A 12533-nucleotide genomic window follows, 5' to 3' on the forward strand; every position below is an offset into this window, starting at 1 on the left:
AGTAGTGTTGAAGCAGAGCAGAGTTGGACATCGTCTTGATAAAATTGTGGTCACGTGGAAGGATCGAGCCCTGGAGCCATGCCCGAGCTACGTGTGGATACTGAGCTCGGTCATTGATGGACAATCCCCATTCCGGACAGAAGTGCATGGGATGGGAATGCGTCTGTAGCCTGGTCTGGGGGTCGTAGGGTATAGTACTTCGGTACTGCCACATGTTAGGAGGAGGCTCTGTTCGGGCTTGTTCCTCGGTAGTATTGATGTCGTAGTGCCCGAGCTGAGTAGGATCGGGGGCAGGATCTTTTCCCTGAGTAGGAGAAGGAGTGGCCTCTGTACGTGCCTTCTTGGCGGTTGACTTCTTCCGCTTCTTCTTTTCCCGCTTCTCGGTAGGGGCTGACTGAGCTGGCGCTGGGTGAGAGGGGGAGGGGGGACGGAGCTGGTCGGCGTGGTGGATGGCGCAGGTGTGGCCGTGCCTGAACTATCGGCCTCACCAATGGAAAGCATCTGCGATAATCTCTTTACGGCAAGAAATGGGGATGATGATCAGTACAAGAACGAGCAGGGGTCACAAGTTAAAAAAAAAAAAAGATTACAGGTGGCCAGCTCATCGGGTGAAAGAGGTTGGGTCTTGTTGGAGGGATCAGACGCGTCTGCTTGGACCAAGCCAGCAGCCCAAAGTTGGGCATTATTGAACTTCTTCACGTTCAACTTGACGTCCGACCTGAGCAGACGGTCTAGCTCGAACTCGGGAAAAGGCGAAGGAAGAGGATCAGAGACCTGGGTCTCCTCCCTCCAGGTCAGGGGAGAAAAGCCTATGTTCTTCACATACAAGAACTGGGCCTTCCAAGACCGAATAGAAGAAGGAGCGCCAACGAGCAGCTCGCGGGTTTGATGTTTTACTCCGCTCCTACGAGCAAAGTAAAACTAGCCCGGAACGTGGCCACTGACCTTCATGTGAAAGATTGATCGAAATAAATCTAAGGAGTAAGGAATTTCGAGAATTCAGCATAAAATGAAAAAGCCAAGGATGGAGCGAATAGCGTTAGGAATAAGTTGGATTATTCGGATGCCCTAGAAGGTAAGAATTTGGAAAAGAAAATGAGGGATAGGAAAGCGGATGCCGGCTATGAACTGGTCCTTGTACACCGCCACAAACCCAGGGGTGCCGACCTCTCCAGGAAGAGCAGCTCTAGCTTCGAATCGAGTAGGAATATCATACTTCCCTACTAGTTCGTCTACGTCCCCCTGATCCAAGATCGGGGAAATCATGTCGACCTTGCCAAAATCAACCCCTGTCCCCTTGGAGGTCCTTGCTATAGCCTCAGCTGGGGCTGCTTGGGCAGAAGCCCCAGTGGCAGGTTGAACAGGCTGTTCGGACAGATTCATTGCTTGAATAGGAGAATGAACAAGGGAAGGGACATAATCGGACCCTGACGAACTAGGGGAGAATGAGCTGGAAGGGGAAGTGGAAGAAGAAATTATCTCTACGGGGACAGGTCGGGCTACCCTACACCTAGGAACAGAAATAGTAATATTGGAGTGGTCGGATGAAGGCATAAAAGAAGAGAAAGGGGACTTACTAGTAATAAGGAAAAGGACAGCTCGGGCGCTAGGTGGTGCCTAGAAGGGAGCACGAATAGACTCTTGTGGCTCAAGGAAGGTGCGAACTGGCTAGAGTGGAGAAGAGCAAATGAAATGAGAAAGGAAGAGTGACAATGACATCTGGTGGGCCCTATTTATAAGAGCCTCCAGAGCGGGAATATGAATAGACCCGAATTAAATTCAAATTTAATATTGGCAACCATCATTATGAAGCGACGTAATGGTTGAAGTGACAGTTCCGACCAATGTGGCTGTTACCTACGGCCTCAGAGACTGTGGCACTGATCAATAGGCCCCCACGCCGAATTGACACCTTCCTTGAAATTTGGTCCAGATTCACACGACTGTGCGATGACTCTAGACTTCAAGGGGGGCTAATGTGGAGGAGCCAATCTGCTGTGGACATGTGTCAGTTCGGATGAGTCTACTCGGCAGCGCCGACTTGCTAGTTCAGACCTCAGCCACGAACCTCCTGGGATTTGAGCAGGGTGTGGACTCCAGGCCCATTAGGGCCAGAGGTAGAGAGGCAGAATCCAAATAGGACTCCACCTCTTGCAACCTAGTAGGGCTCCGTTAGGACTCTCCCTCCGGATCATCCCACGAGACTCTATAAATAAGGAGCGAAGGGACCAGGAAAGGTACGCATTCATACATCTATAGCACTATACGACACAGCCGCTTCCTATTACTTCTCGAAAACTCTGTCTAACTTGACCATCGGAGTAACAACGGGGAGCTAGTCCCACTGTTCATCCCTTTGCAGGATAGTTCGGAACCGGCCTTGGCGCTCAGTTCGGATCGCGTTCTCAGCACCCGCATCAGGTGTCTACCCAATAAATGTATTTTATGTGTTGGATTTTTGAAAATGTAAAGTCAATTTAGGAAAGTATATAAATGCAAAAAAAGGTATTAATTATTAATATGTACATATACATTACAAATTATGTGAAATTTAGTTGTGTTGATGGTGCCCAACGGGTTAGAAAAACTCTTAATTTTATGGACCACCATGGAATGATACGTCTTTTGAAGCTCTTAACCATGGACACAACTAAAGAAGTGGTGTTAATTTCCTTACGAGAAGTGCCATTTTGTCACGGAGACATGTCTATTGTCTCATTTGGATAATGTAGAAAACAACACGAGATCATTGACGAATCCATGTCCAGTATCTTTAACATATTTGCCGTTAGCTTATTGAAAGGCTTTGGTCGAAGTTAAGAGAGAGTGCAGATTAATTGATGAAATAATGGTAGCTGTATGGTAAATTATTTTTCTCTTTGCTAGCTTTCTACTTTCATTTTTTTTGTACCTTTGTCTTTGCGAGCAGTCTACTTGCATATTTTCAACCCCCCGCTTGAATGGACAAATAAATTGTATGCTACTTAATAGATCAGGTGGTTTTCAACAATGGAATCCAGAATCGCCAAAGTCATCCAAATATGTATTTAAACAAAGCTATGAATTCCCTTACTTACATTTAATTTAGCTATTTTCATGATTGTAAAGGGAATAGGACATCTTGTTATTTTTATTTTATCATGTGTATATTCACAATTTCGTTGATTAATAAAAAATAAGAATGACATCTCTCCTCTGTATATGCGGTTTGCAAAAAAAAAAAGAATAATAATAAACTAAGCTATGAATTCTCAAACTCCACATATAAGTCAATTCAAGATATATAAAGGAGCAGTTTATTAGAGTAAGAATAAAAAGACTAAACACGTTCAGTGATGAGGGCTTTTTTTTGTAAGTTTGTTTTCCTTCTTTAGTTTCTTCCTTTGTACGGCTGAGTTTGGTAGATTAGAGTTGGTAATGGATGAATATATATACATATATATATATATATATATATATATATGATTAATCCTATGTCAGTTTATACACAATCAATGTTAGGTATATGTAACATATGTGCAAATTTTGAATATATATATACAACCAAAAAAGAAAAAGCTTTATTGACTCCTCCCAAACTCCCTTTTGCCTCTTCCTCCTCCCCCACCCCCCTCTCTCTGAAAGACAGATACAAACACTCAGAGATCTTCACACTATTTCTCGTTCCATCACTGAAATTTTTGGCCTTGCTTGGATTGTTGCCTTTTTTTTGGAAAAAAATATTGCATTTTTCATGAATTACTTTTTACACATTTTTTAATCACTTTTTTTTTGTTTATGGCACACACATAACAAATACATATACCTATATTCATATTATATTAAGAAGAGAACGTTAGATTTGTAGATTTAGTGTTTTAACTTTCACATTTTGAAATTATCCCTACTGTAAACCTAATGACTCAAACGCTTATTTCTTTTTTGACAAGTATTGAGTCTATTTATGTAAAACGTTCTTGTAAGAATAAAAGAGGTTTGGAAATTGAACTCCTTATGGAAATAAAATTCTTTCAGTGGAAGAATTACTACGTGAACTCATATAAAGGCAATATCCACGAGAGCAAGAAAACTAAACAAATTTACGATCCGTTGAATAAGGAAAGAAACAAATATTTCGTAATCAGTAATCGATTCATAACTTTAAGAATTGGGAATGATAGAAATAGTCTAAATTTTTTAAAAAAAAGATTATACCGAACTAAAATTAATTGATGATAGGTGAATTTTGGACAAGTTTGTGATGGCATGCTCATCTATTTCTGAAAGCAAGACTGGAACCAAAACTCCTTGAACCGCTGGTACAGATTTTTAATGCTTTTTTATATTTAAAAAATAAATATACTGTTAAATATTATATGGGCTAGGAAAAAATGTTAATACCGACCTTGATTATTTCTCATGGTTCTTCTAATGGGTGCCTACTGGATACTCATTAACAAGCATTAAATTTACATATCCTACTATGTATATACACATACTATCAATTATTACTCTCCATTGCATTTATATACTTTTCCTATTTAAATTTACCTACCCTCTTTTGTATTTTCATATTTTCTCTAATTAATCTTACATTTCAAAATGATATTTAAAATATATTTTAATGAGTTCCGAAATGGGCACCCATTAGACACACCTTATTTCTTATTAGAATACAATGATAAGAGCAATAGAGAAGGGATCTTACCTAACTGTTATTTACAAAATCGGTGTAGGAATAGTTTTTCTTACCTTCTCTCTTCTATTTTATTCGAATCATTAGAAGTTCTTTGGTTTTGATTTTTAAGAACTATATATTCTTTATTTTTGTGATTTTAAATACTAAATGTGAAAGAAAAGGATCCTGGAGTTTTATTTCCTTATAATGCATTTTTTTCAGTATCTCCTTTATGTCAATTTTACTTCAAGGAAATAACTCTAAATCAATTTTACTACATCATTTCTTTTAAGTCAAAAGCCTTTTTATTCTTTTTTGAGGCCATGTAGTAGTATGATTAAGTGTTACATTAGGAAAATAAGCTTATTAAAGTCAATGTCCAACTTGAACAGAATTTTAGGGGTGATTTTCAAAAGTAAGTGAAGAACATGAAAGAAACTTTATCAGGGTATGCTTAGAAACTAAACATGAGTTGGAAATCTAAAATTTTGTTTTACATATTAAATTTCATTTTTTGATCTTAAGAAAAAAGGAAAAAGACTTATGACTAACTACATGCAAGAAAGAGGCACCAATAGAAGACAAACCCCCCCAAAAAAAAACACAGATAAAACAAATAAATTAATGTTTTTAGTTCTATCATTTTCAAACTTATTCTTATTATTCATGCACGAATTTTGGTGTGTGCTTTTGTTGAAAACTTCTAACTTTAGTTAAACTTTTAGTAAACTTTTAAGAAAAATAATTGTAACATATGTATCTGTTATACTCATATGGTATTTTACTAACTGTATGGATGACAAAGAGAAAATTAAAAAAAAAAAAAAACATCGTGTAAGCAACCGTTTGACCAAAAAAAAAAAAAAGCAATCAACTGCTCAAGGTTGGGTTGCTATGAGTTATATAGGAATTATGGTTGTCCAAAGTCACCAAGAAATATCCGAAAGTAATGAATTTTAGCCCTATCATCTACACGGTTGATATTTTGCGACGTAGTTCTGTGGAGTTCTAAGAAGTAGTTTTTTAGAAAAGTGAGATTTAAATTCAGAAAGTGTATAAAATATAATTGCAGCAATTATTGTCCTACTTACGAGGCTTCAGGCACAAGAAACTAGCATAACATGAAGCCTTGTAAGAAACTAATTAATAAGAATGTTCATCAAGATTAATCAAGACAATTTACAGTGCATATTCGTATGATTAGATCGTACCTAGCAATCAAACAGCTAATAAACAAGTCAAAATTACTCAATTTAACACAGCATCTCCCAATAATGGAACCAAAATCTTTTTAAAAAAAATAGATTTTTTAGGAGTCTACAATTATTTTTGTCAGTAGCCAATTACCTTTTGCTTCCACTAATCTATAACTTTAAAGTAGATTTTTTTCCGCTTTCTATGATTAGATCGTACCTAGCAATTAAATAGCTAATAAACAACCCAAAATTGCTCAACTTTTTCTTTTAGTGTAGATGGAAGGTTTCAAACTCAAGAGCTGCCCTCGCACGGTTCAACCCATTCCTCTCCATATTCAATTTAACACAGAATCTTCCAATAATGGAACCATAATCTTTTAAAAAGAATAGATTTTGTTTTGGAGTCTAGGTTATTCTAGAATTATTTTTGTCTGCAGCCAATTAACTTTTGCTTTCGCCAATTTATAACTTTAAAGTAGATTTTTCTTTGGGAAAGTAATTTTAGCGAAAATTTCTCTTACCGAAGGCACCTTCCAGTCAAGAATTACGAGGCAAAAAAATACTTAACATATAAATTTCCCTTAGAGCAAAAATACAGTAATGGCAAGTTTCTCACCTTTCTCTCACCTATAGCCTATATAAACTACCCTAGCTAGTCATTGGTATCCACCGCATAAACCCTTGTGGCAGTTCTGTCCAAATCTTGTCGAGGGCAAAATGTTGAGAGAAACCATGGGGAAGTTATGCTCGAAAGGTTTCGACAAGGGCACCAGCCATAGGAAAGCACCACCTCCGGTTTGGTGCCCATTGAGGTGCACTCTAGACGAGCTCTACAATGGAGTGGAAAAGACGATCAAGTTTCCCGGAGGACGCATGAAGCTCCTCCCTGATCCTGGGTATGTATATGTTTTTTGTAATTAACATCTTTCCTTATTCCTACATCTAAATTAATATGACAAATTTATCATAAAATTTATTGTGTATCATTGATATGGAATATTGATTTTCTGAAAGAATCAATTTGAAAGCGAATTGATGAGTTATAATATCAGTTAGTTATTTAGCACCCATAATAAAAATTAACGGTTTATCTTTTTTAAGCTTTTTGGTGATATATATATATATATATATATGTGTATATATATGTACATTTAGATTTACTATCTCTTTTTTTTTTTTTAAAAATTTTCCGACGTACATATTGAGTTTTAAGATTATTTAGATGGGGAAAGATTGGGTTAAGTAGCGATGAGAAAAGGATTTTAAATAAGAGATCTTGGTTCAAGAATTCTCATTTTCAAATAAAAAAATTTATTTAAATAGGAATATTTCTAAGAAGTATTGCTTGTCATTGACAAAGTACGCTTTCTAAAATATTTTTTCTCAGATATATCATATCAACAAACTGCTATGACAAACGATGTCTAAACATTCTTCCAAATAACCTCCAACCCAAAAATAATCTAATGCATTTACATTGAACTTGTAGCGTGATAGCACCGAATGCGGATCCGGAGACACTTGTGGTGGAAATCCCAGCGGGTGCAAAGAACGGCTTGAAAATTGTATATCCGCGCAGGGTCATTCTAGACGACAGAAAGGTCCCCAGGGATGTGATCGTTGACGTGATAGAAGAGCCTCATGCTGAATTCCACAGGCAGGGCAATGATTTGTGGGCTATAAGGAAAATTCCGCTGATGGAATACGTTACCAATGAAGCCCTTACAATCGAAACATTGGATAAGCGTCTTCTAACTGTTCCGAAGATAGAACCTGGGTGTGTTATAGAGATTCCCAACGAAGGCATGCCTTGTTGGCACGGTATCGGGGAGACAGGCTCCATATTTGTCAGCTTTGAAGTTATCTACCCAAAGAATCTGAGTTTGACAAGAGAAGAAAAAGATGAACTCAAAAAGTTGCTGGCTAAGGAGGAGAATAATGTGTGATGAATTACATAAGTGGATCAAGTAACAATGCTGTGGGCAGTCTCGTGATTGTGTCATGTGTCTTTCTTTAGTACTAGTAATGGATTGTGACTATTGCATTTGGTTTATTTCCATCGAGTTCTAGTATAGTTTTCAGATTTTTAATTAGCTAGGTATAAGGATGATTTGTTCGTGTTTTAAGTTGTTCTCTATCTTTGCCACATCGGCCACATGCTATATCAAATTCGATTCCATTGTTTTTAGAGTTAATAATACTTTGTCATGATAATACCCTATCACCCTCACGTTCAAAAATATAAATTTTGCCCCCCAAAATGAAGAGCGTTTGTAGTTTTAACTTTTATCACTTATGTGAATATTTTTCTTTCTAAATTACCCTCAACATTTCCTAGTTTGTAAATGGTCAACTTTCGAGCCTTTGCATTTTTTAACTATAAATTCATCTCAATATTCTGCTATTAAGTTACTTTATTGCATTAGCATATGTATATTTTAACACTGCTTCAAACGTGAGTGGCCCCGCCTCGACCCCCACTTTTATCTAATATATCATATTGCTAATGTGAATTTTTACGCTGCAATTTAAAATAAATAATGTGGTATTTTATTATGATAAAAGAACATGCTCTTTCTCGACAATGTATGGTATTTGTGGTAAGAAATTGATTTTGTATGTTAAATCTATTTGATTTTTTTATTTGTCACATGTTGCATATTATTTATAAAAATGCAATGTCTATTGATTTAGATTTCACATAGTATTCACATAGTATCAAATATGAATATATGAAATTTAAAAGATCAAAGTGATTTTTATTACTTTTCATACTAGTCAGATTCAACAAGTTGCACTCAAAGTATGCAGACAAGACAAGATGCTCAGACAACTAGCAAAGGATCGAGCCCAAAGGAGAAAAGACCTTGGATCCTTTATATATATATAAAGGGTAGTGGTCACTTATGGGGGTATCCGTGTGGGTACTAGAGCAGGGTAGGAGTAGTGGGAGAGCCGGGGTATAGGGCAGGGGCTAGAGGTGGCAATTTGTCCCTAGTCCCAATGGACTACCATGCCCGTGGAGACTTTGGGTGGGATGAGTATTGTAATTTGATATTGGGTTTAAAATGAGACAAATCCCAATTATACCCATTAATTGATGGGAAATTTTGGGAAATACTTGGGTACCCATTGAACCCAAATATCTCACCAAAAAATTTAATTTATTCAAAAATTATCTCTAACAGTTTTTCTAGTCATACCAGCAAATATAATCTAGCAGTCTTTCTAGTCATTATCCACAAGAATTTCCAGCATTTCAGTCAGTTTAGACTTGCTATCCACGGACAATGATGAAAATAAATATTCAACACTCTAAGTGCCTTGGCCATCTTGATATCTGTTGGAATATGGCTATATATCTATCTTTTCCTTTATTTGTTAATCCAATTTTTGGTGGGAATCCTGAGTATAAGGCACTTGCATGTTTATTTTCTTGTTAGCTATTTCCTTTGCCTTTTTGTTTTCATGCTTTTGAGGAAGTGAAAACGTCAACTTCATATACGAATAAACCAAAATGTTCATTCTTTTGGTTTAATCCAGAGAGAATATATGTTCATTTTTACCAAAATATCATGTCTTTTTTAAGCAATTATTGATCATTCTAGAGTGTAAACCAATGTTATTCCGACTCAGTGGACTAATTTGATTACCCAATGCTGCTACTTGCTAACTCAAAGATCATTTTTTTATGGTAATATGATTTTATTGGAAATTGCATTACATTCCTCATTTGATGAAAAGATGAATTCATGAAAATATAAATTCACAATAAGACTAAAAGAAATTTAATAAATAAAAAATATTAAAGTTATATAAAAAATAAAAAATGAATTAAACGAAAAAATATATATAGAAAATAGATTTGGATATTGGGATGGATCAATCTAAACCCATTCCAAAGTGATCTCGTCCAAGTTAGTCCCAAAATACATATCAATAAGGTTGGGCCCAAACCCATATAATTCGGTTGTATCTCAAAGCTAATCAAATCCCGCCCATCCCACCCATTTTGTCACCTCTAGGCAGGGAGCAAGAGGAGCTATTTTTGGCGTAAGATAGGGGCTGATACCTTTGCTTTCTAGCAACGCCTTTACACTAGGGGTGGGCACGGGTCAGGTACCCGCCCCTAACAAATGGCTGACTCGACCCTAAAATATCGGATCAACCATTTTGCGACCCTAACCCGCTCCTAATGTTTTCGGGTACCCGAAAAAAAAGGAGCGGGTCATAGGGTATCCGCCCCTAAAAAAAAACTATTTTCCAATAAAAAAATATTTTTCACTTAATATCAATATGTTTTCCAATAAAAAAAAGTATGCTTTCTAATTAACATTGGTAGATATATTATAATCAAAATCCATGCATCACCATTCTCACACATTTCATCCAATAATCTAACTGATTTCATAAATTTAGTACATATTAGAATTATAATATTTAATAGATAAAACAAAATTTTATAATAATTTTAAGTACATCACCGTTCTCACGCATTTCATCCTTCTATAACATAACAAACACAAGAATAATAAGTATATGGCAACTTTTCCAACTTTTCCAAGTATAACAAACCCAAGGATAAAACGAAGTTTTATGATAATTTTGAGTACATCACCATTCTCACGCATTTCATCCCTTTACAACATAACAAACACAAGAATAATAAGTATATGGCAACTTTTCCAACTTCCTTAAGGATATTATGGTACAAGATTGCATCCAAAATGAGTCGATTGTGGAATCAAGTCCGGAAAAGAATTGAACAGAGCTAATAATTTTTGAAGAAAGTATAACCAAAGTAATCTTGAAAAATTTTTCCCAACTTTCTTATATCTTTGGAATAGACCTTGTTGCATTAAAGGTGATGAAAAAGAAAAATAAATTTCTTGCACTAAAATAAAAGGAAACAAATTTAAGAGACACAATTGTAATAAAATAAATAAATAAATGAAAGACACAAATGTTTTAATTATCTAACTAACAGAAAATTGGAGCTCCAAACACAAATTTTTGATTGAATTGATCAAAATTTTGCAGAAAAGATTGATGGAAGTAGAATAAAAATAAAAAAGGATGAAAGGGATGAACAATTTTTATGATAGAGTTTCACAAATTTTTCTTTGTTTTATTCATTTGGTTCAGGTTTCACCAAGAATATTCACTTTTTTTAGACAAGATGAGGAGAGGCGGATCATATGAGATTAAAATATGAGATTGTGAACCACTTTACTTACACTTAGGATTAAAAATTATAAAATTATATAATGAACCCTTATTTTTTTAATATTTACATAATATACCCTGCGGGTCGGGTACCCGCGGGTTTTTATTTTGTTGATCCGTATTCGTATCCGTTTTTGCGGGTACCCAACCCGCATCTGCCCCGCCAAGAAAAATCGGATCGGATATCATATTTTTCGATTCGGATCGGGATCGAATTTTTTGCCTGCCCCTACTTGACACTAGCAGTCATTTCTGGTACCTTGCTCTGTGCAAAAGTTTATTCTTATGAGAAGCAAATCATATATAGGGAATTACTCGAGCAATATTATATGCCAAATTCACTTCCCATTTTCATATATATGGACAACAAGCTTTCTTATTCTTGACTCGTGATGTGATTAACATAGAAGAAGGCTTACCTTTAGGCTCTCTGCAAGGAATGAGTGGTTTGCCAGTTTGTGTACTTTAGCCCATTTTTTCCCCTCATTTGTTATGAGCGCCTCACATATTAATTTGATAATTTCTTTGCAATGCCTTCCATATCCATTTTCTGGTAAGCACCTTCTCTGTTGGTTAGTAATTCCTTGATTAGCTCTGCATCTATCATAATTAATTGGGCTTGTGAACCATGCCAACTAATAAATAGTTCTTACCTGTCAGCCGAAACAGAAAACCATGAAAACAAGATTGAGAATGAAGCAACTTTTAGAAGAAAAATCAGTATCGAACTCGAACTAGCATGCCACAGAATCTTATTGCAGCTTACAGGAGTTAATTATTTTCATCTCAGTTGGATTACAGTGCAGGAGCAAGAAATCAGAAAATTGTGCATTTTTCTGCTGAGTTTCGGAAACAAACGTACAAAACTTGTTAAGGCAGAACTGCTACTTACCATGGATTTTTGTCCATAAGTGAATATGAGGCTGAATTTTGATATAGCGAGATATCTCCATAGATCTGCTCATAGATTAACTTCTCATGTTTGTGATCTCTTTAGGGTTTCCATAGGGAAGAAACTTAAAAGCAGGCCCCTTGATTCCCTTGGAACTTATGATCCTCTAATTCGATTTGGGAATCCACCATACCTTACGAAGGAACCGAATGAAAGTCCAAAGGTTGTAGAGTAAAACAGTGTTGAAGAAGCAGAACATGAGAACCTCATTAATACCCATACTTGATTGGGTTATGAACTGATAATCGAATCTAATTTAGATGCCCATGAATTATTTGTTCTTGAGCATTTTACAATGTGATATGGCTGCGTATCCACAAATGAATATTACGAAAAGACAGATCCATCAACATCTGTCTACCATAGCTTATTAAATTGCTGCATATCTGAAATAGGAAAAGGCAAGTATATATGGTAAAGATACTAGGCATGGATGCGTCAATGATCCCACGATTTAGAATATTTATGACTGCGTTCATGGCCAAGTTGTTGGACAAATTAG

General features: G+C 36.1%; 1 protein-coding gene across 1 annotated transcript; it reads left to right on the forward strand.

Annotated features, from left to right (window-relative positions):
* The first annotated feature begins 6548 nt into the window (after positions 1–6548).
* Positions 6549–8034, forward strand: LOC113693533 (uncharacterized). Its single transcript, XM_027212073.2, has 2 exons — positions 6549–6749; positions 7343–8034. The coding sequence occupies exons 1-2, from the start codon at positions 6571–6573 to the stop codon at positions 7797–7799; spliced, it is 636 nt and encodes a 211-aa protein (XP_027067874.2). The 5' UTR covers positions 6549–6570; the 3' UTR covers positions 7800–8034.
* The last annotated feature ends 4499 nt before the right edge of the window (positions 8035–12533 follow it).

The sequence above is a fragment of the Coffea arabica genome, chromosome 6c, assembly GCF_036785885.1.
Source record: "Coffea arabica cultivar ET-39 chromosome 6c, Coffea Arabica ET-39 HiFi, whole genome shotgun sequence".
Classification (NCBI taxonomy): domain Eukaryota; kingdom Viridiplantae; phylum Streptophyta; class Magnoliopsida; order Gentianales; family Rubiaceae; genus Coffea; species Coffea arabica.